Below are 27,403 nucleotides of genomic sequence, written 5' to 3' on the forward strand. Positions count from 1 at the left end.
AGCAGTGCTTGACACCTGGCAGGATGCAGCAGCAATCTGAGGTGCTTTCTGCTCATGAGGAATGATGGAGCCCACTGGGGGCTCCTAGCCCAGCTCAGCCATGGCAGCACAATGGATCAGTGATCAAAGGGAGCCAGTGGCTTCTTAGAAACGTCACCAAGTATTCTGACAATCATTCTCATTGGCAGCATTTCAGCTTCTTGTTTTGACACTCCCCTCTCTTGTCCTTTGATATTAGAGGTCTTCATGTTAAAATAGGATCGGTGTTTTTCGAGAGATAATGCCTGCAGGATGGTGTTGAAGTTGTGCACTGTTTCTGGCTCTGCCCCTTCAGATGTTCTTGAATCATCATTTGGCTTGGCCCTACCCCAGGTTAAGGGATTTCTAATCCATTCTGGATCTTTATAGCTTTACCTTCACCATGTCAGTAACTCACTGTTTTTGTTCTGGAAAGTTGTTTTTTCTATTTATTTTAGTTGAAAGCTGGGATTCTCGTCCGTCTTCTGTTTCCATCAGGTGAGGCTTTAGGAGACATCACACATTGTAGGAGTTGACAGTTCTAGATGCGCAGTGCTCAGGGGTGTATCATATTAGGAGATGACACCTTATCCTGTGCGCTTTCTTGACCAGGAGATTTGAAAAGGTTTAGAGCAGCTCCATAATTGCTTTTGGGCAGTTCTGGACACATTCAAGCTTAACAGATTCCCAAGGAGAATCTTTGGTTAAAGACTGAATGTCAGAGCTATGTGAGAAGACTTAAGTGTTTTTTACAGTGACTATTCAGAAAAAATTTCTGTTATTAAAACAGGGGAAGTTAAAAACCTGGGTTCGTGTTTTAGTACTGGGGCTTTGTTGAAGACAGGCTGGATTTTAGCGTCACTTTGAGATATTAGTCTCCGTCAAAGGCTTTGCGCATTATGGTGGTCTGAGCACAGAGACCAAAGATGGAATTTCTTGGTCCTCATCTTCATTTGCAGTAGCAGATTGAGTCATAGCTGGGGCAGGCTCTAGTGGGAGGAAGATTCTTGATTTTAAGTAAGCAGTTTGCTGCAGCGCTTGATATCTTTCCAGATTGCAGGAGTAGAAATAGCAGTTGCAGTACCAGACAGAACTGTGGGCTTTCTTCTTGGCTCTGGCACAGGCTATAATCTTTGAGAACTTAAATATCAGTGCTCCCACAGGGTCTGAACATCCATGTCACACAAAACCCTTTAAGGGCTGAACAGGAATTTTACAGCTAAGACTTGGAAAAGGCAGATCCTGCCTGGAGATGCAAGTGGAAAAACTGCAAATGGAATAGAGAACAATGCCACTGGGCTGATGATCTGTGTGACTTTTCATGTAGCTTTCGCAGCTGTAGATATTATGTTAATGCAGTTGTCTAATCTTTTTTGAAAGCTACTACAGTTACAGTACTCCCTCCTTGCCTGTGGTCATAAATTTTTCTGAGTGATATGATGCTTTTTTATTATTACTGTAAAAGAATATCTGTTACATTTACTGCCTTTTTATAGCAATGAAACCAGATAAATCGGCACATCCCAATCTTGCTTCACAATTATTAATTCATTGGTTCACTTGTAGCCTGCAATCAATTAGCTTTTCTTCTTTGCTCCCATCTTTTCCCAGCTAAGTATTCCTCTAATCTTTTCCTGTAACTTCTTCAATGTACATTTGCCTCTTGAGCATTGATTTGACTCATCTATCTAATCTTTTGAAGTTCCTCAGTATTATTTCATTATACATTTGTTAGTGAGTCAGATTTTTTGGCTGGTAGCTCCAAAAGTCTGCCTGCTCCTCCTGCTGCTTTCCCCTGGAGCACTGCCAATCTCAGTCCAGGTAGGGATGCAATCCCCATCTCTTCAACATGTTCCTTGTAGCTACTCCAGCCTTTGCTGTAGTGAACCTGATCTTCCTTTTCTCACTGCTTGTGCTTGAGTCAAGCAGGAATTATCTTAAGGCATGTTTGTGGGGCAACAGGGAGCTCCATAGTGCAGCAGTAATCACAGCATCACTGAGACTGCTTCATTATCCCCTGCAGTATGTTGGAGCTGCAGCTCAGCATGCTCTGGCCAAACAGTGGTCCTCTGAGAGCTGCTCTGCAGACTGCTTTAAGACTCCTTGAAAGGCCTTCTCATCAGGAAGTGTTTCTTAGTGAGTTTTTATTACCCATTCTGAGGATGCCTTACTGTCAGTGTAACTGCACTCACCTGGTGTAACCTTGCAAGCCACTTTGTCACTTGCAGCGTACAAGCATAAGGTGCAGAGTTGGCAGGGAATCTCTTGAGAATTTTTTTTGTAATGATTACAATCAGTTTTCTCCTGTTCTGTCTAAAAACATCTAAACAACGCGGGGTTTAAAGAAATATGAAACATGAACCTTTTCCTTAGAGCAGGAAAGATTTTTTGCTTCCTGTAGTCCTGATGTAGACTCTTAGCATTTACTTTTTGCAAGGAATAGATCATATTTCTCAGGGACTGAGTCTAATTAGGAGAAAAACAAACTGAAAAATAACCCTAAGGAAAATATACAAGCAGAGGTACATAAGAGTGTGTGAGCACGTGCCCAGGTGGGATGGAAGCAAGGAGTGAGACTTACTGTCAAAAGATATGCTTGCAATTTCATCGCAACGTGGAACTTGTGTACAGAGGAAGCACAGGAGCATTTTCTATCAGTTACGCAGCTCATGCACAGTATATCTGAGCTATATTTCTGAGTCACCCGATGGAGTGCACTGTCTCTTTTCCCGTCCCCATGTGTCCATCATTTCAGACTCTCTAATCACTGGAAGCATGCTATTGATTTTGAGATGTGTCCTCACTTTGCTGTATATTTCATGCAGCAAACTCATGCAGCCAGAAAAAACAAACAAAATAAACCCAACCAAAAATGATTTCAGGACACGTTCAGTCTACCTTTAAGGAAAAGAAGGATGCCTACAAACCATTGCAATGTATTTACAATCCTCTGGGAATACTGGAGCTGAAAGAGAATCATCACTGCCATAGTGGGTATTGATCTCTTCAGAGCAGGTCCTTGCCTTCCTGGGAGAATTCAGCCACTTCACACCAAAATACAGAGAGTGAAGGGTGTGTAGGGTATCTTATCACTTGGTATATGCACAGCAGCACCAAATTATAACAGTTATGTCAGTCTAGTGTATTGTGATTTCATTTGCAGGCAATGCAGTTACTGAATTAGATCCGACAGATTCTGTGCTGGCAATTGTACATCTGCCTGCCATGCCCCATTGCTCCAGCAATCTACAGCAGAGTCCTCCAGTGTCATTCCACAGCTCTATTTCTTATTCCATCTGTTTGTCATTCCATAGTTTCTTGAATCATGGAGAGTCTGCTATTGCTTCTGAGATGTGTCATAAGCTTGTCGCGAACGTTTTCTTTCCTTTAATAGCTCCCTTAGCCAGGCAGTGCAGTTGGAAGATACAGTAAGAGGAACTGACAACTTATTCCAGCTGTTGTGCTGAAGCAAATGCCAGTAGCTCTCCTGCGTGTCTCCCTGCTCTCGATCCACATTGATTTTCTGTTATTCTTGGCAGGAATACTGAGGCCTATTATTACAGCCACTTAAAATTAAGGGGGCCTCTTCTCCTGAAGTGTTAGAACAAGAGAGGTTTTACCATTATGGGGATGAGGAAAATAAGTGCTTGTACTTTAAAGGACTACTGATGTAAAAGCGGAGGCCAAAGACCTTATTCCTGTTCTGAGTTTTGTATGCTCCATCCTTTCTGTGCTTGTTGAGGTAAAATTCATTGCCATCGGTGTTAGCTATGAAGAATTATATTCACTGTGAAGTTAACTCATGTGGATGGATTTAAAGCAATTTTATGTCTCACAGCCTTTTTGAACCAAGAGTGGTGAGCATGACCTTAGGGAGATTTTCTTCGTTTTTCTTCTTTTTTTCCCCCCCTCCCCCCCTCCCCTCCATGGTATGAGGGACAATTATTTCCTCCTAGAGAAGCGCAATCAATGCCGTGACCAGAAGCCAAGTCATGATGTGTTCGACCCTTTGCCTTGGTCACCAACCCACATTTCATTCAAACACTTTGGTAAATGGTGGCACTTTTTGTGTCTTTGAGATATTTATATAACGGACGGGAAGATTAGTACTGGAGGTATCTCCTACTATTTTGGGGCCTGGGCTGCCTGCCAGCTTTACTTCTTGAGAAGCAAGTGTTTAGTTTGAGTATGAAGAGAGTGACTCATTCTCCTCCTTGACATGCTTTAGTATGTGTATTGAGTGGTGATTTACATGGGGGATGCACTGAGGCTCTGCTTGAGCTGACTGCACTTGGGACACTCTAATCTCACATGTGGAAAGAGGAAATGAGTTAATCTGCAGTTAAATATAGAAGTGCTGAAAGAGGTGAGGGTGGGAGGGAGTGATTCTAATCTCATGTAGGTTGGGGTCAGGCAAGAGTAGTGTCTGTATCTAAGTGGTATTACCCTGCAGTAAGTCATATGTCGCCTCTGTGGACCTGACAATATTAGTTAATGGAAAATTGAGACAAAGTGAGAATGTGCCCTAAGCTCTGGCATCGCTGCAGTATTGTTCTTTATTTCCTGTCTGCATGATGCTGACATTCTCTCCCTTTCAAAGGAGAACCACTGGATTATGGAAATAGGCAGTTGTGCATCGCTGATAACTAAACTTGAAAGTAGATCAGTGCTGATGGACAGCCTTGGTTCTACATGATCATCCTAAAGATATAATGTGGCTTTCTTCCTTTATTTTGCAGTGTGTGATTTGCTGTTGGTTCCTGTCCTCAGCATTGAGCTGGGAGTGCAGGAAACTCAGGAAGCCAGGACGTAGTCACAGGAGTTTATTCTCTTGTTCTAATGTGGTTTCCTGATCAATGAAAACTTCCTTGAAAAGCACTGTTGAGTCCCATTGATATCCCCTTCTTTTCTCCCTAAGAAGAGAAGAACATGTGCAGACATGTTCTTAAACTCCGCATTGGACTGAAAGCTGCCACTGACCATCTGCATCCTGCATGCCTGTGCACCTGTTGGGAAGGCTGCACTATTAGATGCCTTACTGGTACATATTAGCTGCTTCTGAGCAGTTTCTGTCTGCAAGGACCACCTGCTGGTTTACCCAACCAGAAAGACTGTCACACCTGAGCAGAGGAGGGTCCTTTTGTGCTGGGCTGACACTGCTGACCAGAAACTGTGCTGACCACACTGCTGTGGAAGAGATGAAGTAGATGTTGCTGGCTCCCTTAGGCAGGCAAAAGCAAGCTGTCAGGCGTTGAGCTCAACAAACCTGGAAGAGGAATTTCAGCAACAGCCAAGAGGAGCTTCTACTCAGAAGACTTGAGCTCATGTGTTATGTGCTGACTGTGTTTTCTCAACACAGTTGAATCCTGAGTAGCCCGTGTAAGGAATTTCTGTTTGGAGATCACATACCATGTAGGTCATGTTTGTTGAGCAGTGGGTGAGCAAAGCCATTGGTTTATATAAACTCACTAAAATAAAAGATCCATCAGTTAGTGGAATTCAGTCTTACAATGGAGAAGAGCTAAGACAGCTTTTATAGAATGGGATCAAGCCGAGATGCATTTGATCCTCTCTTTTTGAATGCACTGGTATACTTTTACAGGGTTTGGCCTTGCATGCAGGCTCTTAGTATCACTGATCTCACTGGCCCAAAGCAGTTTCTGTAAGTTGATCAGTCCATATACACAGACTGAACACTGGCCATCTGTTTATAAGCAGTCCATATATATCACATATGAATAGTTAGTTTGATAAAATGTAGTAAATGATCATAAAGTTAAGCCATCTGCAGTGTTACTATTAACAATAACAGACTGATTCACAATATTGTTATTAATTGTAATGAGCTAAATTGTTTCTAGAATCTCATCTTTGCTGTGCTAGCTAAGAATAGTGGTGTTGTGTGTGATACTAAACTAGAATGGATATGGTGGAATGGCTCAGATAAGATGTTTTCAAAAGGTTTGTTGATATCTTTTCTAATCTGAGCCACTAGTCTTATGACTTTCAGGGTTGAAGAATATTGCTGTATGAGACCATATTGCCACATGAGACCAAGGACAAGAAACAGTTGTTTAAGACATTACTGTCACGCTCCCTACCATGCTTATGCTTCTTGCTGGATTTGCTCACAGCTTTCCAATTTGGATAGTACATTCAAATACTCTGATAACCTCCAGCTGATGGGATGGTGACAAACAGTTTACAATTGCAGCAACCTCAGGCTCTCTAGATAAACATAGGTGCCTGCTTCCAGATGTAAAAGAAATACGGACTAGAGAAAAGAGCACTGTGCCAGGAGTCAGGAACCATGGTTTCTTCCTGGCCCTGATCCTGGTATTATGTGATCCGGGGTCAAATCACTCCTCATCTATGTGTGTTTCTCCTTCATTTGTCTTTTCCATTTAGATTCCTTGGAAAATGGACTCCCTGTTTTTACGTGGGTAGCAGCAAAATAATAATATTGTTATCCTGCTAATCTTAACAATGTTAAGCGTCTCTTTTTCTAAATGGCTGCAGAACTGACCTTCAGATCTGAGTACTGTTTAGTGTTTTTGTTTTTTTCTTCCCAACTCTTTGCTTTTCCACAGCAAAGCTGGTCCCACACTGGTATATTTGATTGTGTTTTCATTGCCATTGTACTTGCTTTGATTTTGCAGCTCAGTGCACAATGCACAGGGCCCCGTACAAACAACGTGATGAAGTCAAGCAGAGTCAGCTCCTTTCTCTTTTCACCTTGAAAACAATATGAAACTCCCGTGTTTCTTTTGCTTAACACCTCCAGTTCTAGGGCCAGAGGCTGTGTGTGTCTGGTGTGAGATCAATTGGACAGTTTTCCACTGCTTCTGATGGGGGTGTGCGAGCTGTGCTGTGTCATTGTGTTTGAGCAGTTTTCCACTGTGCACTGTGCTCTGCTGGGTCATTGGGTGAGATTGCACAGTGAAGTGTGCAAAAGCAATGCACAAACTACAGTGTACTGAGCAGGTGTCTATGCCTGCATTAGGTGTTGCCTGTGCTCTCAGATGTACACATAGAGTTACCTTGCTGGATCATGCTTGGCCACTATCTATGAGGAAAAGTTTTTTCCTGTTTTCAGTCTCTCCTTTTTGCTTTTGGCAGAGTTACTTTCTCCGTGGGGATGTGGTTTGAGTGAATGCAGCCTGTGTCCAGCCTTTTAAAGAAGTGCCAGGTTGCTGGTTGTTGGTCACTCTAAAATGCTCTTTAATCAGATCTGGGTACCTGGACAGACTGAGGCTTGATGCATTAAAGCAATGCAAGCCACAGCTTGTCCTGTGCAACAATGACTTACTGGACAGAGGATCTGAATGCTGGGGAGCTCAAGGAATGTTTAGACCTTACCATTGCTGTTGGAATTTTATTTATTTATATTTTTTATTTATAGTTTTTCCTCAGTTTGCTTGATTTCAGCACTCACTTATTTCTTAACAGCATCTGTTCAGAGTGCTGGGGCAGGAGCACAGGTTATGTGCTCTCATGTGCTGCTAGTTGTGGCCAGCTGAGCACAGGCCTGGCAAACTGTCTGGTTGTGCAGGACATGCCCAGGTTCCTTCTGCACTACTTGGTGGAACGTCTTCCTGTAGAACATCCTATAATGATAGAAGCATAAAGGTTTAAAAAGACTGCTGGGATCATCTAGTCCAATTGTCATCCTACAAACTCCTTCTAGTGGTCTTTTCTGTTATAGTAGAAATCGAGCTCTAGCAGCAGATAAAATAAGAACACAGCTGAAGTCTAATAAAATCAGAATTTAAGTGTCAAAAACCTTTTCAGGAATGTCCTTCATCTCTGATGCTGCCAGATTCCTTAGTTTTGCTGCCACTGGCAGGAGGGGGAATTCTGTCACTAACGGTATTGAGTGTAAAGTTTGTTAAAGCTGAACCTTTCTGTTACTTCTGCATTGCTTTTTACCAAAAGCAGCTTCTTATGGTCCTTCAGGGACTTATTTCCAAGAGGAAAGGCTGAATGATTAGCTGTCCCTTCTGGGCAGGAATACAGCCAGCCATGGTCCACATCTGCTTTCCCACATCCTTCTGTGCTCCCTGGCCAGGGCTTGCGTGAGAGCCTTCTCCAGAGCAAGGTCACCACCAGGGCTTCTTTCATCCATTTTTCATCCTTCCCCTTTCAACTTAGCTGTTAGTCCTTGCAATGAGCAGCATATTTTCTAGTTTTAGATACTTTTGTTAGTGTCAGCTTCTTGTCCAGCTGCAAAACCAGGGCTTGACCTGCAACTGGAAACTTAAGATCATCTTGACACATGCTCTGGACAACCTGCTATAATATTTGTCTTCCCATAACTAGCAGATGATCCTTTCAACTGTACTATCTAACATACAAGACTATTTGTATGCTTACATCTATTCAGTTTTACCTGTTGGAGATGAGGAAACTACTAGACTGTACTAGACAGAAAACTGATTTGTTTCATCTTGTGTCTTCCAAGGACTATTTCAGATCTATTAAAAATCTACTGGTTCATTGAAGCTCATTCTTCATGATATCAGCAAGTCCTGAAAGAAAACCCGAGACTTCAAAAAACAGAAAGGAACCTGCTATTACTGGTGGTCCGTGGGCGTGTTCTGAGATGGCTCACATGCAAGGTCTCTGATGTTCTCTGAGAGATTTTACCCCTGGTCATCACCTTTTATCCATGCCGTGTTTACCACCACCTGTTCAGCACACCCAACCTGTGAGACTCATTGGCTGCCCCACTGGTGTTTTACTGGGCCCTTGGAGGTTCTGGACTGACATTGCTCCTCAGAAGAGGTGACCCCACTCCTCTCAGAGCTTGAATAAAGCACAGTTGGGGATTGTTAGTCACACAGTGTAGGTGTATAACTTGACCAGCTGATCTCCTCTGGGTCTTTCTGATGATACTACATACAGGCAAGTGTCAGAAGGGCATATTGCCCTCTAGAGAACCCCCTCTTCAACTCAGTGCAGAAGCAGCACAGGGAAGCTATCTGACTAGTTCAGCCCATCAAATGACATCTAGTTAAGCCTGATAAATGACATGATTAAACTTGAGTGGTATCAATACTTACCTTACTGATTGACCTGCATAGATGGCTTGCTAAAGCCAGGATGCTGTTAGTGTTATTGAGTGAAACAGTAAAGCTGTACAGCCATCTGTCTAATCAATGTCAAATATAACTGTTTAGATTTAATACTGGACTGGGGTTAAATAGTCACACTTAGTAACCATCAACACTCAGAGAATCTGTCCTCTGTAAATCCAGTCTCTGTGGCTGTCTAGCTGTGTTCTCTAACCAAAGAATTTGTCCAAAGAGAAACTGATGCATATCTTACGGGATCTCCTGGCATCAGGGTGTTCCCATCTTGTGATGGTTCCTACTGCTAGCTTTCAGCCTAGGCTTTGTATCAGACAAATTTATTTATGCATTGGGGATAGCTGAATAAGATGTGCATTCACTTATTTCTCTGCATTTTGCAAACCAGTATTTCAAATTAAGCTGAAATCAGCAGTGATTTACATTAGCAAGCAGGATGTAGGTTGAGAGGAGGCGTGGGTATTTGTGCTATTCAGCTGTCCTTGCTGCTTGGGAGGGGATCTCTAGCAGAAAGATAGGAAAAGATGTGGTTCAGCCTTCCCTGGAGACAACCCTAAGGATTGGTTCTTACATAGGGGATGCTATGATGTGGATCTGCGCAGCCTGCTGTTTGTATTGACTGCTTCCTCCATGCTAAGCAAATGGAATTAGTTCTTCTATGTGTAACAGTAATTCTGTGAATGGCTGATTGCTTTGGAACAGATCTGTTTGTAGATGTATTGGACAGCCAGACCAGTGGCACTCATAGTGTTTTCTCCTCATTTGCCTTTTGTAGGTATGTGCTGTGACAGAACAGTTGTATGTGAAGAAAAGCTGGAGTGGAAGTCACTGGTAGAGGATCCTGCACTTTTCAGCTGGGCCTGAAGAGTTCAGCCAGCTGACTGTGGTGAGCAACTTGCAAGAGGGGAAGGAGCATCTCATGTGGAGACCTACATGAACAGACAAAATAGTGCTTGAAAAAGGATCAAACTCTTAGTGCAGCTTTGTGGTGACTCATGAATGCATTTGATCCTTGCTGGGCTAACAATATTTTAATTTACTTTTTAAAATCTTTGGATATGTTCCTTATTTACTGTCTGTGTTTGTGATGTCCTTTGCTGTTTGTTTTGATGATTATACCAGTAAGTACTTTGTGCCTTAGTCTGTGTCAGGAACATATGGCGTAGGTTAGATTTGGGAATTGCATTGAAGGTTAGGGCTTAGGGTAAGTACCAAAGTTTAGCAATTGGCCTTAAATGGGTTATGAATCCACATTTAGTAGCAGTGCATGCCTGCAAGCTTTAGACTTAGACGTGGCTACCAGGCATTGAATTAGAGGATAGCTTTGGGTTATGGCAGTAGTGGGCTGGATTATTTAACTCATCTGTAAGAGTCTACTGGGTTAGACTTGAGAGAATATCAAGATTCATGGCTTGACCTTATGTTGGTTTGGAGCAACAGAGACCTTGTGCTCTCTGAGGAATGAAAACCCATGATATTGAAGAGAAAGCTGGAGAACCTTATAGAATCTGTCAAACTGAGTTTTCTGTAATTTTCTTCCTACTGCCTCAAAGCAAAACTGCAGCACCCTGCTGTTGAACTGGCATAATTGCTTGCAAAAGGAATATGTTATTCTTCTAGAGCTGAGCCATTTTATACCAAATCTGCATTTGATCCTGTCCTTTGGCTGCCAAAGGGCTGCTTCCCCTTAATGTTTTTGCTTTAGGAGAAGGGAACTCCTTAGGGAGTTTTCCTCCAGGTGGAAACATGCTGTATGAGTATGCTGTCAGGCATTTGTCTGGAAAAAAGCATCTCCAAGAAGCCTGGATTGTCACAGACATCCCGAGGAGCCACAGAGTTTCCCTCTTGCTCAGTCCTATGGTCATTAGGTAATATTTAAGGTGTGCTTCAGTGAGTGCAACAGCATTTGGTACCAAGACTTGGTTAGTCCATGTAAAGATTTGGAGGAGAATGGTTTACTCTAGCCTCAGTTCCTGGTTAGGTGGAGCTTTTAATAGCTCTTTTTGTTATCCTTTTATGTGAGAGAAAATACTTGTTTTTTGTATTCTGACTCTTCTTCTTGCCAGAAACTTATGGGAATGCAGAGGAGTATTTGTACACCATGGTATGTTGCATTTGTTTTTTTAGGATCTAATTAAGGCACTCTGTTATTTTTTAACTGCAGTGTACTCTGCAGATCAACTGTTCAGTTGAGACCTTTAGCTTAGACATCTGGCTGAGACACAATTGCAGCCCTGACAAAGTTGTACCAAAGGCAGAGAGAGGAAAAAATACGTATATTAATGATGTGAATAATTTGTGAGGGTGTTGGATGCTACTGGGTGAGAGATCTCTACCTCAGCACAGCTGTATGAAAATATTTATCTAGCCAGAGCAACAGGAAGCAAAGTAAGTCTAAGAGAACAGAGTGAGGAAATCCTGGCCATATCTTTTGCTTTCTTAGGTGGAGGACCTAGGTATGGAAAATGCTCCTGAGTCCAAGGCTGTGTAGTTGATCCATTCATTCCTCTCTAAAAGGAGAGAAATTACACTTTCTGCATGCAGAGAACTGCTGTAGAGGTTCCTAGAGGGTTGCTGTGCTCATTAGTAGCTCTGTTTACCAGGGTTTGTGGGTCAGTTGTTGCTGCCTTCCCAGTTCTCTAATTCACTGCTTCAAGTGAAAGCTGAAGGTTACTCAGATGGGCTGCAGTAAGGTGCACCTAGTCTTTTCATTGCTCCATGGCATTGTTTTGACTCCAGCTGGTCACACCAGCTGCCCACTGTGGACTATAAAAGAGGTTAAAATGGGGCAGTGTGGCACCATAAACCAGAACAGAAAGTGAGTTTGTAGAAAGCAGGAGAAGTTTTAATTTTTTCTATTGAACTTTTGGAAACAGATGGGGAGTTGATGAGGCAAAGATGCTGGAAGGGACAATGTGTTTCAAATGTTTTCCTTAATTTTTTCCCAATCTGCTCACAGATTCATAGCTCTTGCTTATTCGCTGCAGGGTAGTTAGTGTAAGACATGAAAACTTCACTGCCCCGGGTCTCCCAGAGGTTGGTGTTCCCCAGAGACTGTTTAGCAGTGGTTTTTCAGCTAAGAGACTTTTGACATATGGGACTGTGGGAGCAGCTCATGGCCCGATGAGCAAGTCCTTTGCTTACTTCATTCCAAGTTACCACAGTGAAGGGTCTGAATTTCCTGGAGAAAGATGACAACCCAGGAGTGTCTTGACAGAGTCCTGTACTGACACTAACAGGCCAGTCCTGCCTCTCTAAACAACCAATAGTTGGGTTTTTAATTTGTTTGTTTTTGGTTTTTAATTTGTTCGGAAGCCAAGAAGAATCTAATCAGAGCCCAGCAGTGCACCCACCAGCAGTCATTATCATTCCTTAGTCATCCAGTTACTGTTTCTCTCTCTGACAAGAGATACTGGAATGGTGGGGAGGACATGGGGAAAGTTTGGCTTTTCTTTTAGCCTCCCTGGAGATGTTTAGGCAAATTTCCTTGCACTGTACATATATTCAGGTGTTGCCCTTAGAGGACATTTGTAACTTCAGTGATGCCTTCAAAGCATTGTGGCAGCCAGAGCTGGTGGGGGAGGAATGGGTGAGATGGGATTGTTAAACCCTTCTTCACTCCCAAAGGCAATGACTTGCTGTGAGATCTGATTACCTTCTCATTAGCTTTCATAGTTACAAATGTATCTGGTTAATAATTCCAGACAGATGGCTGAATTAGTCAAATCCATTTTTCTCCTCTGCTTGATGTTTTGAGACTGGATATTTGTTAATTGTGCATATACTGTAAACGCTGTAAGCAGAACTGCCGGGACTTTATTTCTGTGAGTGCACAAACTTCTCTGCTGGAAAACACCTTACCTCTTGGCTTCTAGCTGTAGTCCTGGAGGACAGAGGACCAAAGAGCAGTCAGATTTGATATTAGATCCTTCTAGTATTTAAAAGGGGTACAGAAGAAAGAGGGGAACTGACTCTTCAGGAGGATCTGCAGTGATAGAACCAGGGGAAATGGTTTTGGGCATAAGGAGGGTAGATTTAGGTTGGATATAATAAAAAAGATTTTTATAGGGGGGGTGGTGAGACACTGGAACAGGTTGCCCAGAGACATGGTGGAAGCTTCGTACCTGGAGTCACTGAAGGCCAGGCTGGACCACACTGTGAGTAACTTGATCAAGCTGCAGGTGTCCCTGTTCATTGCAGGGGATTTGGGCTGATTGTCCATTAAAGGTCCCTTCTAACTGTAAGGATTCTGTGATTCTATGGTAGCTTGTCTTTCACAAGGGTGTGGTGAAGTGCATTGCAGGAAAATGCTGAGATGGATGGACAGCACAGTCTGAATTTTCTTTGTGGCTACTTCTCCTAATTCTCTTCTTTACTGCTCTCTTATCTCTTCTTAAGCCACTGTTGATGGAATAGCTGGTAAGCTCGGCTGCTTGCCTGGAGACCGCAAAATACTTAGTATTTTGAGCCTGTAAAAAAAGCGAGAGAATTTTACCCAAAAACAGCTTATTTGCATGTTATGTGGGAGATGATTTTCTCCTGACTGTACCTTAAGCTTGTACCTCAGCAGCACAAAAGTTGGTAACTGTTGATAACAGTTGGTAAAATAATGGTAAACAGCTAACGCCATTACAAAGCTTTTAATATTGATTAGGTTGTATTCAGTTACTTTCACAGCCAGTAGTGCTTTTCACTGAATGACAATCTGATTGAATCAGTAAGGATCAGGTATTGGTTAGCTAAGCTTGTTTTAAGAATAATCATCAGTCGTTTTTTGTATTAGTGGAGCAGATCCAGCAGTTGCTAGACAGTGTGCAGCAGGAGATTGCTGAACCTAATCCAGAAATCACAGTGTTTAGATTTTACTTCTGTTTTATCCAAGTATAAGTGGCAATACTGGGTGCGGAGGGGTGGAGTTGCTGATGTGCAGGTGAGGATGCATGTTTCCTTGACTGTGTGGTGTACTTACCATTGATTTACTTAGGACTTAGTTAAGCATGACAGTCCTAAGTTTTTCCTCCTGTAGTATTGCATTTAGCAGGCTCTTAATTTTACAAAATTTCTTGGGCCAGAGACGGCAATTATTCAAGGTAGGACAAGGTTATACTTTTTGTTATGTGTGAGAGTGTAGATGGGTTAACAGCTCAAGTCTGAGAGTTAAGATGAGTTAGTAGCTGGGGGGAAACTTCTGCTCAGGAGGCTGCTGAACTGCTGGTTGCTCCCAGCCTCTGTCAGCATGAGGCAGTGCTTCCCAGCTTCTCCTGCTGACTTCTTAGTTCAGTGGAAACCTATGTCTCTGTCTGAAGTCTCTGAAGACGTTGCAGATCTCAGATCTGGATCAATTCTAACCCTACCAGGTAGTAATTTGGGCTGTTTTAAATGCTGGATCGACAGTCTACGGTGCATCTCTTCTTTCCAACAGCCAGGAGGGGACACTGGGAGAGTTCCTTGATTCAGTAAGGAAGTTTTCTCAGCTGTTTAAGATTTCTAGCTGTTTGCCTTGTAGCCTACACTTCTTTCTGTCTCTCTCTGTCTCTGTCTGTCTGTCTGTCTCTCCCCACTTAACAGGCTGTATGATTTCACTAAATTAATACATACATTACTGTTACAAGGGTCTCTTGCTAGCTCTTAATTAGCCCTATAGACTTGCTCCTACTATGAGATTGCATACTTATCTAGGGTTGTTAAAAAGCTTGTATGCATGTTCACATGGAGTCTTCCTCAGTCTCTGGTGACAGTTTGAGCTCTTTCATGCCGCAGGGATCAGTGTAAGTGCTTCCTGAGTCCTTGTGCAGTTGCACTGTGCTGCCTGGCAAGCTGCAGGGGCTGGCTGCAGTGCTGCACTCTGCAGTGACGCTGGTTCCCATAGCTCTCAGCTGGGGAGGACTGTGCTACAGAGTTCATGCTCAGATCTTAAACACTCAAGAGGATCACGTTGTTAGAGGTTTGTGGCAAGCTGGGGCTCATCTCTGAGCAGTAGTGTGCTGTAGAAGTATCCCAACCAGAACTGGGGTGGCTGTTGTGTAACAAAGCTGAAGCTCCAGCCCAGCAGGACCAGGATCCTGGGTGAGTGAGTTTTCTCAATCATGGTGCTGGGTGTAACTCTAGCAACAGCGTGTTATTTTGGCTGAGTTTTGTTTTGTGAGTCAACCCCCAGTACTCAGAGGAAACTGAAGGAAAAACACAAGCATGATGCAAGTGCACTTGTCTGCAGAAACTTTGTAGCTTTTGCTTAGCATCTCCCAGATCTTCCCAAAGTACCTTATTTTTTTTAAACTGACATTTCACTGCCCTATGCATATTGGGGCAGTATTAAATAACTAGTGTGGCTGTGTGATATTTATCAAAACAAACAACCACCCCTATTAATTGTGCAGCATGCTTAGCTAGGTAGCTTATAGTGAGAGTAGCCCACTCCCTCCTGTGAGAGAATCTGTGTATGGATTTGGAAGCAAAACAGATATGATAAAGGTAGGTTTTCCAGGGGCTAGAGCAGTGGTCTAGAATGTCCTAGAGCTGGGATCTGTCTCTGTTATGCCAGATGCTTTCTTTGTTGTGCAGATTGTTTTGTCTCTTTTTCTTTCACTTGATATGATGGTCATAGAATCATTAAGGTTGGATAAGACCATAAAGATCATCTAGACCAACCATCAATCCATCCCCACAGTGCCCACTAACCGTGTTGCTCAGCACTATATTTGCCCTTTTCTGTACACCCCAGGGACAGTGACTCCACCACCTCCCTGAGCAGCCTGTGCCAGTGCATTGCACTCTTTCTGAGAACAGATTTTTCATAATATCAGATCTGAACTTCCCCTGGTGCAACTTGAGGCCATTCCCCTTGTCTCACTGCTGTTATCTGGAAGAAGAGGCCAACAACAACCTCACTAAAACTTCCTTTCAGGGAGTTGCAGAGAGACATAAGGTCCCCCCTGAGCTGCCTCCCAAAGATGTGGATACTGTGGGAGAAAAAATACGGCAGCAGTTATGTAGCAGTAATTGCCAGGATGACTGCAAGGGATACTATGCTTTTGCTATGAGATGGTAGTAAAACAGCAGCAGAACAATTACATTTTTTATCTTGCACTCAGGACTGACTTCAGGGAATAAGAAAAAAAAAAAAAAGGCATGTGTCTGTGCAGTGCTTCCTGCTCATTTCTCCCCTCACCCATGTGAAACAGCAATTTCTGTGAAGGTCCTTCAGTTTTCCACCCAGGTGGTTATCTAGAGCAGTAACTCATCTCTCCTGGCCAGGCTATTTGCAGGTTGTCTAGGCTGCTTCCTGAAATGTTTCACCCAATCCCTGCCCTGAAATTACCAATCTGACTTTGAGCCTGAGCACACCTCTGGATCCATCCCTACTTTGTCTCTGCATAGGTGCTATTCTCTCATTCATTAGCTGATATTTTTGCATCATGGTTTCTGCCCAAAAAACTCTGTGATCAGGCTCCAGGGCTGAACTGAGAAGGAAATAAAGGAGATCATCTTTGGGTGGTGAGGGAGGTCTCCTGTTTTATACTGTTGTCTAAACTAGTGTGCTTCAAGTAATTGAAGGTGATGACTGCACAGTTTACAGTGGACAGTGTTGTGTGTGGGTTTTTTGTTTGTTTGTTTATTTTTCCTTGGCTTTCCTGTTTGTTATTGGGAGTTCTGTACACCTGACTTTTCAGGGTCTAGGACCTGAATCCCAACCTGAATTTCGTGAGTAGCCTCTGATACCTACTGGGGCAGAAGAATCCAAAACTTCAAATCTGAGCTCCGTGTGGAGTTAGTCTTTAATTGTGGGCATGTGAACCCTTTGTGTACTGTAATTGGTTACCACAAAGTATATGTTTAGGAATGGGGATTGGTCTTTTTGAAGCAGAATTGTCCAGCCACTTCTGACTCCTTTAGCCAGTGAACCAAGTCAGAATTGTGCCATTATTGGCCAAGAGTTAAATGCTTCATTTGATGAGAGATAAATATTGGGGTGCTGAATGTATGTTGGGCAGCAAATAAAATGGGGGCATGCTGCTAATCAGAATTCCACAATGCACTGGTGTGTATTTACATGTGTAGAATTTGGAGACCTTTGTACTGCCCTTTGCTAATGTTTTACGGAGAGTCTGATGTTACCGTAAGTGGTGACCCACATAGTAAACTTCGCTCTGTGCTCTTCTGCAATCAGCAGGTCTGGCCATCTGCGTTGCTTTCTGGGCCTTGCTTGCTAGGAGATGCTTGCCTTGCAATAATTTTCAGTACATTTTTTCAGTCCCTTGGTTTGACAGCATATCAGTGCCCATATGTGTGTACTTGAGGCATCATGATCCAGAAACAGGCTGTGGGCAGACCAGACCCCTTGCCATCCTGAATGCACCACTTCCACTCCAGTGCAATGCTGTGGAGTGGTGGTAGTGCTCAGATGTGGGGAATTGTAATGTCTTCTGGCTTAAAAGAACCCCCTGGGTGTGCTATGATACCCATGGTGTGGGCATCATATAACATCTAGTAATCATTAAAGTGGTTTGTTTTCCTGTGTGTCACGTGAGGATTTATATGAGGAATCTCAGCTGCCAAGTGCAGAAACTTTAGCTGTGACCCTTCAGCTCCTACCCATTGAAATAGGATCTACCGGGTCTACTGCTAATGAAAACATTCCTCCCTTGATAGGCAGATACTTTCCAGTTATGAAAAAGAGAGAGGAAAAAGCTCTTTTTCAAGTACTTCCCATGTGCTTTAATCGAGTATTTCTACAAGGCCTGCTTGTCATTTCCCTTCTGTAGTGCATCCCATCTCCCTGCTAACACAGCGTCATCTCCCAACTTTCTGTCCCTTCTCCAGCTTCAGAGCTGCAGGAAGAGCCAGCATCTGGCCTGGTGACAGTGGCAGGCGAGTGACAAGCAGGCTGGGTGGGGGTGGCTGATGGTGAGCAAGCCTGGTGACAGCATGTTGTGACTAAGAACCCGCTGGCTAATAAAAGCACAGGAGGAGGAGGAGCAAAGTATTTAAGGGTGCCAGGGAGAGAGAGAAAGGTTTCCACAAATTTTTTGGTACACTTCAGCAGCTAAGTGACTGGGCAGCACAGTGAAAGGCTTCCCTAACTCTTGTCCTCTTATGGGATGAAACTGAGGGCCTAAGAAAATGGCACCATTAACTGAAAAGTCTGATTCAAGGTAAGAACACTGCTGTGTTTTTTTTTCCTAGTTAGTCAAAGCTAGCCTTCCTGGAGCTGTTGTGAACTTATCTCCCAGGGCTTTACGTGGTAGTGACACCTGCTAATGCACAGTGAGTGGGTAGGTCTGCTGAGTTCCTTGAACTGGCTTTGAAATTGTTTCTTTTATATGGGTAGGTATTTCCAGTTGTTGCTTGAAAAGAGAGGAGATATCTAGAATAGTCATTACATGAGCTTGTGTCCTGGATAAGGGGACTGAGCAGGTCCTAGCCTCTGTGCCCAAGTTACTGCATCATTCTCCTGACTAATTTTATGGGAAGGAGTGGTTGAGAGTAATTCCTGAGAGCTGAGTCCAGGGCTATTGCTAAAATGAAAGTGAGGAGAGTGGATGTGGAGATCTCTGCAATATGTCACCTGAGCCTTGAGGAGTCAGAGGGAAGCGAAGATGAGATTTGGTTTCTGAAATCTGGCGTTCTGCTATTTCTGGAGATGTTTCAAGTGTCAGACCATTGTTAACACAGAAGTTCAGTTTTCTCAGAATGTTTTCAGTACCAAGCAGAGAAGCAATTGCTGTGTTCTTTATTCCAGCATGTAAGTAGCTTTAGAGGCAACAAGGTGAGCAGCCAGGACTTCAGCCTGAATTCCTGGCAGGTGTGGCTTTGCTGTCTGGTCTTCTGGGTTTTGCTGGGGCCTTTGTGTGCCTGATATTCAGGCAGATGAATTGGTTCCAGGGAAATTTCTCTAGAGTGGCAGTGCCAAAGGCTAAGAAGAACGACCCTGTCCAACTTCCCCATGCATCATCAGACTTGTCAGAGGTGTGTTGGAAGAAGGATATACCTTACTTCCTTCATACTTTGGGTAGATATAACTTGTTCTGTGATCTCCTGGAGATCATTGCAGTTGTGTTTATAATGAGAAGAGCTTTGGAGATGGCTTAGCTTATTCTGAAGGCATCATAAAACACTCAAAGACTGACATGCACACCTTGTTTACACTGTTCTGGCTCAGTTAGTTTCAGATGATGCATAGAATAGAGGCTTGAATCTTCTATCTCTATGCCAAGTGTTGCTTAGTGAGTGTTTGCAAAGAGCCTGAAAACAGCTAGTGCTAACAGAGGTCATGATTAACAATTGTCTGATATCATTGCCAGAGTGATAATTCACTTCCAGAGCAACTCCTCTGCCTTGCACAGCTAGGAGACTCGGGATGTGTCTGAGATGGTAGAAGGTGATCTGTGGTATTAAGGTAGTTCTTTATAATGTCAGTGGTGCACAAGAATCTTTCCCCTAAAAATATTTCACAAAAATTAGGTCAATTGGAATCTTAACTTTGTAACACCAGGCAATCACTAATTAGTATTTCTACTTAATGAAACTTCCACTTATTTACTACTACGCTATTTGAGAGCGTATGACAGCAGTGAAGACAGCCTTTGTAGTCTGTGCTGTACAAAATCATGCAAGAGAAGCTGCTGGATGTTGTTTAGATGATCTAATTGATTGTATTTACAGAATGCCATTCACTGGATTAAATGCAGTGTAGTTTGTGTGTGTCCCTCGGTCCTGTGGTCAGCTGAACAGATCCATTGTTATATGTAATTAGGGCTTCTGGAATTTGGGTCTGTTAATTTACAGCAATTCTTCTGCAGACACAAGTGGCCCCGTGTCAGAGGTGTATGCAGCTGAGTGCAGCACACAGAGCACCCCAGCTGCATGGATGGTACAAATAGTCCCAAAACAGCTTGAACTAAATGAACTTTCTACTTGTTCCTGTTGGAGCATAAAAACATCATGCTCTAGGCTAGGTGTAATTGCTGCAATTTGCCATGAAAAAGATAAATCTACAAAATGGCAAATGTGGTGTTGAATTCACTGCCCCTTACTAAATGTAAGTAAATGGCAATTTCAGTAGTTGTGTGTGTCCTGCTTGAAATCTTATGTAAGTCTCACTTAAGCTTCCTGAGTTGTCCCAGGTGGTGGTGGTCTGCTAAACTGTTTACTGCTTTCCTTCCAGAGCTGCAGTCTGAGAGCTGTGCCCTGGGAGTTGCCCTGCATGGGCTGCAATGCTGCTCGTCTGTAGAGTGCTTATGTCTGTGAGGTGTTAGCATACGTATTGCAGATAAATCTGAGCAGAAATCAATGTCTCTGATGCTCTCAGGTGCTGTGACTGAATGTAGGATTTTATTCGAAGTACTCTGGAAGTTTCTGGACCTTTACAATGTGAGCTGCTTTGGCGTATAGGTGTCGCACAAAGGCACTTGTTTCTTTAGAAGACATACATTACACAGGACATGGCGTATGTCACCATGATCTCAGCCATCAAATACAAAAACAGAGGGTGGTCACTATGGACTCAGGAGGAAGTCAAAGCCCAGTTACAGTGCATTTAAAATCTATTGTCTATTTTTTGACTGGAAAGTTACTGATAAGAGTAGTTAACTCATCCTGAGGGAAGCAGGGAACCACCACATGTAGTCACTCTCCTTCCTGTCCTGTACTGAGCTGCTGCTTTCCCAGCCCTGTGTCTGTGGCAGAGCAGGAGGCTGATGGCTTGAGCAGGAGACACCTCTAGCCCCACAACCGTATGGGTGTATGTCATCATCATGAGGGCTCAGTCACTGATGACCGTATTGCAGTCTATTTCTTTGCATGAGAAATCCCTGTAGACTTCAAATCTGACCATGGGATTGTTTCTCCAAGTCAGGCCAGAGTTAGGAAAGGCCAGAGAAGCTTCTTTGCCTTTTTAACCTTGCTTTTCAGTTCTTGGGCATCTCACCTTCAGGCTTTGCTCTCTTATTCTGTGACACTGAGCAGAGTTAAAGCTTTGGATGTTTAGCTTTAAAGATGTGCTGTTTGATTGCTGGATTTCACAGATGGATGGCAGCATGTAGACCAATGGCTTTAGAAACATTTGTTTACAGGTTTGCAAACGGAGACTCAGAGGTGTGATTGCTTTCTGAAAATGAATGGATGGGGAAGAACAAGTGCTACTTAAGCAGAAAAATGATGTTGGTGCAGAACAGTTTGGTGTTAGCTGTTCATCAATTAAATCTAGGCTTCAAGACAGAAATGACTTTCTACTTATAAGAAGGAAAGAGATGGCTTTAAGGAGGAGCTGTGGAGGCAGGAAACCTTACCGGTTTCAAGCTGGAACTTGAAGTGTTCCTGCCCAGGACTGTATGACACAGCTGCCTGCAATACTATGGGAGTAGGCTTGATGACCCCACAGATCCTCCTTGGCAGTGTTTGAAAGTGGTGACCTTGAACTGAGTTAACTTGGGTTGCTGGTAAGCGTTGTTTACTCTGAAGTTGGTGACTGAAGGATAACTTCATTCTGAAGGCATCTCTGAGCTCTTAAAGTCACATCTCTGGGTTTACATTTCTTATTTGATGGACTGTACCCAGACTGGCAACTGGCACACATACCTCAGATATGCTCACTAGGAAGGAAGCAAATATGCACCATATTTAAAAAAATAAAAAAAGACTACAGTACTGTGTATGCAATGTGCTATGTTTGTTTGTTCCAACAGCTGTAAGCTCAATTATTTATAAGAACATGCTATTCCAGCTTGTATGCAGTGCTGCCATTTGTTGGATTTAGCTGAGCCTTCACTGCTCGGCGCTGTCTGAACCCTCACTGAAGCATGTGGGATAGCGGCTGCTTGGAGCTGGTGGGACTACAAGCTGGATGTGGCTCTGGGCAGCCTGGTTTAGTGGTTGGCAACCCTGCTTACGGCAGAGGGGCTGAAACTGGATGATCATTACTGTCCTTTTCAACTCAGGCCTTTCTGTGATTCTATGATTCTTCGCAGTCCTTTCATGACATTTATTCTTAGAAGCATCGCGTCTTCTGATGGAATAACAGGATGTTCTTTAACCCTTAAAATAAAACTGATAGCGAACATATTTCTGTCAGTATTTCAGGATAAGAGAGTAATGGTACTTGGAGGGAGAGCTGATTGACTGGGTTAACCCGCAGCTCTGCCTCTTATATTCCCAAGTTACTTTCTCTTGCTCCCTTTGTACGTTGTACAGCATGAGAAATGCAGCAGAGCTGTGCTCTCCAGTGGCTTGCTTTAAGCAGAGGAGCCTCATAGTAACGGATGCTGGCAGCGATGCAGCCCTTTGCCCCCTGTCCAGCTCTGGGATCACATAGTGCTGGCACTGCTGGCTGAGCAGAGCATCTGGGGCAGGAACACCGGTGGCACTGAGAAAGGGGCTGAGATAGGGGCTAAGCAGGAGGGTGCCAAAAGCTGATGAAGTGAAAAATAGAATTTGTGAGTGCTCATCATCTCTTAAATCTGAAAATCTTCAATTTTCTTCTAAAAGCCTTAATAGCCAGACTATAATTATATAAACAAGACATTGATTTTTCATTCATATACTGCTACAAAACACTCAAAGCTCTTGTGTGAGAAGAAAAACACTTGCAAACGTGAAAGCTCAAAACCAAAAAGCTAAAGCATGAATCAGAGTAATGAATTTAAGGCCTGCTTGATGAGTTTTGAATGCTTATGGTTAGCAACAGCTCTTAAATTCTAGGCAAGTCACTGGGGCTATCAGTAACAGCAAGAGAAGAAACCAGAGGAAATGACTTTTCCCCACACATACATTAGACCACCAAAAATAACCACCACCCACGACTCCCGGCAGAGATACCGGTGACTGCAGAGCGTGCGTCCTTACTCGGGACAATTAATGAGCTGGTTGTTATCCCGACTGTTGCGGGGGGAGCACTTGAATGTTTAGAGCATGTGAGATAATCCAGAGACATGCTGTGCAGCAGTAGTCACTACTTATCTGCATTCCTCCTAAATAGGGCTCTAAATCCACTGTGCTCCGTTTCCACACCAAGTAGGGAAGGAGCTGTGGCCCTGGGAGAGATGTGCTGGGGGTGAGAGGGAGGAAGGAGCACTGAAAACCCATCTAACGGTACGGAGCTGGCAAGGAGCTGCTGGACGTTACATACAGGCGTTGGCATCTTCAGCATTACAGCTGCTGGCTTACGCCCTTAGGAATTCATCACCTTTCATTGTGTTTTGAATGTCTGCAGCTTTGTTGCTATGTCTGTCACATTTCAAGAAAGGCATAAATTCAGTCCTGGCAAGGAGACAGTGGTCTGTTCCTTACAGCAGGGAGCTAGGAGACACTGTGGTGGTTTTGTGTGGGAGACTGGTTTTTGTTTGGCTGATCTGGTGGCACTAGTTTTCAGTTTCTAGGACTGGCACAAGGGATCTAACCTTTGATTTCCTTTGAAAGATTCTGTCCTAAAGTATGGCTGTGCATTCTGCACATGCCTGTGGGGTCTGTGTGACCATTTCTACAGGAAGCTGTCTGGAGGAACTGAGAGCAGCAGATGTTACCAGATCCACCTGCCTCTGCAGCCCATGTGCAGGCTGCTCTGCCTGAGGATGCTCTGCCAAACACAGACAAGACACTGACTTTCAGCGTGTATGTTTTCAAATGTTACAGAGGGCAACACAGAGGACAGCTGGCTGTGGAACCAGGTGTGCTGTTGGACTGAACAGAGTCTGAATCCAAGAGCAGCATTAGAGTATTCCAGAAAATGCAAGCATAATAGAGCTTCAGCAAATGGTTTGGGTTAAGCCTATGGGAAAAAACAGTGTGCAAAAGGCACCGAGGCACATTATCAACTTCAAACATACTCTGTAATTTCCTTAAATCTAAGCAGCAGGTTTTTTTGTACTAGGGTGCAGAGAATCTTCTCCCAAACCCTCAAATTGCAGGGGGGTTGGACTCAATCTCTGGAGATCCCTTCCAACCCCTACAATTCTGTGATTCTGTGAAATTACCTAAATCAACTTTAAAATGAAACCTCCAGAATTATAGGAGTTGAAGTGCTCTAGGTTGCTTACACTAACCCTCAGCACTCCAAACCCATTCTTTTTATGGGAACCTACATCAAGTATATGTTCATGAGTGTTTCAGTAATATTGGTTAGTTTCACGGTGAATGAACGCTGAATGGTTGTTGTTTTAATTGGATTCTTTAATTGCTACTAAGTGTGGGTACATGGGTGAAGTCGTTTTTCTAAATCTAGTTCTAATGAGTTTGTACACCACATTCATTTAATTTGGGAAACTTATTCCTTTAATTACTACTGAGTTTTTGATCTCAAATCACTTCTTGTGAGAAAGTAATTTGTTCTTTTAAGGCCAATAATTGAGCTTTTTTTTGTGTGTGAGTTCTTTGCTGAATTCCTTTCTTAGCACAGTAAAACAAGTGCTTTGTACTGTAAGCAGTGTCAAGGCTCCCAAATACAAAAGAAACCACATGAAATCAGAGTTTCCTGGCGGTTGTGATATCACTTATTGTAAGTGGAGAAGGGACACTTCAAAATGAGTGAAGCGTGGGGTCAGAGGGATACTTGCTTAGGTGCTGCTGCTGTGGAATGGGCTCTACCACCATACTGCTGAAGACCTGGCCTTTGTCTGAGTGTGTGACCTTAGTGTATCGTGTCAGAAGGGTAGCATGCTGGAATTTGTTGGGTCTTTTTAAAATCTTGTATAGCAGAGAAAGACATGCAACCTTTTGGGGGTACTCTTTGTAGGGGAAACATCCCGTTGACTTGTACAAATCCCAAGGAGAGGGCCAGGGCTGTGCTAGTACCAGCAGCCTCTCAGTTTCACAATGTTTTTAGTCCTAAAGCTGAATTGAGATTTAACTGCAGTAAGTTTCTCCCTGTTTGCATTTTTCCAGTAAGTTTAACTGATAATAGTTTTCTACAGCTAGAACAGTGTAAGATAGCTTCTTCTTTTGTCTTGATAATCTGTAATTTCAGCTCATCTATTTCTCCTTTATCTAAACTAAGGTAATTACTTTCTGTTATTGAAGCTTACAGAGATCAGAAAGATTATTAATAAATACATTTGGCCAAATTCTCAGACTGTGTCAATCATTACTATTTCAGTGCAATTGCTTCTAATATGAAATAGTAGGAACAAAAAGTGGATGCTGTGTTGGCAGGCCTTTTGGTTGTGTTTGCCTTTTATTGAGTCACTTTAGTTTGCCCCCCTCTGCTTCTTTGCTGGGATCTGTTAGGCTGTGTCCTGCTGAGCCTTCACTGGCCTCCAATGTAATACCTTGAGTGGGCATTTTAATGAGTAAAATAACTAAGTGTTGGCAGCTGTTGCTGGTGTGACGTGCCTTTCAGTGCCCAGATACCAGCTAGTTTTATAGGCGAATCCATTGCTTTATTTGCCTGCTTAATTTTCTTTCCTTTTGACTGTCTATCAAACGTACTCATTATATTCAGATTGGTATGGAATGAATACTGCTTGAGAATGGGAATGCTTCAGGCAAGGGAGCAAACTCAACTCCCTGAAGACAATTTCCACCTCTTAGGTTGTCCCACTACTGCCTCTACTTCTTGTAACAGGCAAACAGAAAATGTCTTCTCTGCCACCTTGTTTTTCCAAGCAGCCTGAAAGGAAGGGAAGGTGTTGTTTTTCCTCAGACTAGGGTGTTTGTTTATGCACAATTGCACAACTTGTGATACCTATTTCTATTTGTGCCCTGAAAAGCATTTAATTAGCTGGAATCACTCTTGCTCTATTTAGTACTAGTTTTTAGGGGGGAAGTGGGAGGGAGAATGAGACATTAAATTAAAGAGTTTTTGTCAACCTAGACCTCGGGAGAGTTAAGAAGTCCTGGCGAACATAGACTGTTTTGTAGATATGCTGCTCTTTCTCTTTTCAGACCAACATCTGCAGTGACATTGAAAATGGTCTGTAGGTACCAAGTCCTGACCAGGAACAGGTTCTGCAGTTGTCCCTAGTAGTTTCTCATTACTTTGAAAATTGACTTTTTTCATCTCTGTTCACAGTCAGGGAGTTTTTAATCTCAGATTTATAACCTCATTGCTTTTGATCCCAGGAGCATTAAGGCTTCTAATTTTAAGTTTCACCTATTGCAGCCTGTTCCTTGAACAGGACTGGAAGTGGTCAGTGCAGAAGTTAATACACATTTTTGCAAATACTGCAAATTCTAACATCTTCCACCAGAGAAGCTCATGTTCGTGGGAGTAAAAGATTACCTTGAAATATAGCAGTGATCTAAGCTTAAAAATTGATATTCTCACTAAGTTTTTTTCTTTTTTTTAATCAAGGATGATGCACTTTTCATATATTAGAAGCTATTCTGACTTGTAGTGTGCTCTATAGAAGCTCCCATGCTTTCTTCAGTACGATCTTTAGGTTGGAAAGTTGTACCTATACTATGTGAAAATACTATTTAATTTCTGATAATTACTAACGAAAATGGTAACTGCTGACTGACATAAATACATCTTGATTTTGAAAGTCACTTTCTTGAGGAAATGCTTATAGTTCTTACTTTGACCTTTGTGATGATTATTCAGCATTAGATAAACTTCTGACTGAGAAGATTTTAAACAAAATAACCACTCTACCTTTCTCTTTAAACAGAGATAAACAAAATCCAGAAGTGAAAAAGGCAATTCCTTCCACCACAATGAGCTCTGGTAAGTCTGTGTTATTTTCTGCTTACCCTCATTGCCCTACCTTTTTATTGCTAGAGTTATTCGTAATAATTTTTGATCTTTTTTCTTTTTTTCTTTTTCCTGAATCTTTTGCATCCTGGTTTTCAGGCAAAGCCCTGGCATCACAGAATGGTTTGGCTTGGAAGGGACCTAAAAATCCCTCAAATACCCCTGCCATTGGCAGGGATACCTCCCACTACATTAGGCTGCTCAAAGCCTTATCCAGACTGGCCTTGAACAGCTGTGACTGAACATCACAGCTTTTCTGGGCAGCCTGGTCCAGCACCTCACCACAGTCAAAGGGAAGAATTTCTTTATAATACCTAGTCTAAATCTACCCTCTTCTAGTTTAAAATCTTTACCCCTATTATTATCACTACAATTCCTGATAAAGAGTCCTGTAGATTTCCTCTTGCCTCCCTTTAAGTGCTATAACATCGCCCTGGAGCCATCTCTTCTCTAGAATGAATGACCCCAGCTCCCTCAGCTTTTCTTCACAGGTGCTCCAGCTCTCTGAGAAAAGGCTCAGGGATTCTAACTTTTGGAGAAAGAGTGGAATGGCTTTGTAATAGTGTCATGGCTGTACTTCTGTTATTTCAAATTGGCCTGTAAAGCTCTGACT

General features: G+C 42.9%; 1 protein-coding gene across 50 annotated transcripts in view; it reads left to right on the plus strand.

The window, feature by feature from the left end:
• SORBS1 (sorbin and SH3 domain containing 1) overlaps positions 1 to 27,403 on the plus strand; it is a 154,993-nt gene that overhangs the window by 63,932 nt on the left and 63,658 nt on the right. For 31 of the 50 annotated variants that reach the window (XM_085554331.1, XM_085554340.1, XM_085554369.1 and 28 more), the window contains 2 exons: positions 9,883 to 9,993; positions 26,708 to 26,763. In XM_085554331.1, the coding sequence (XP_085410457.1) occupies positions 26,754 to 26,763 (10 nt within the window). In that variant the 5' untranslated portion in view covers positions 9,883 to 9,993; positions 26,708 to 26,753. Of the gene's footprint in view, positions 1 to 9,882; positions 9,994 to 18,102; positions 18,260 to 26,707; positions 26,764 to 27,403 lie in introns of those variants that run through there. The other 19 variants (XM_085554335.1, XM_085554358.1, XM_085554363.1 and 16 more) reach the window with 5 other exon arrangements.

This window comes from Coturnix japonica, chromosome 8, assembly GCF_054131305.1.
Source record: "Coturnix japonica strain WE chromosome 8, WE-NBRP24, whole genome shotgun sequence".
NCBI classification, from domain to species: domain Eukaryota; kingdom Metazoa; phylum Chordata; class Aves; order Galliformes; family Phasianidae; genus Coturnix; species Coturnix japonica.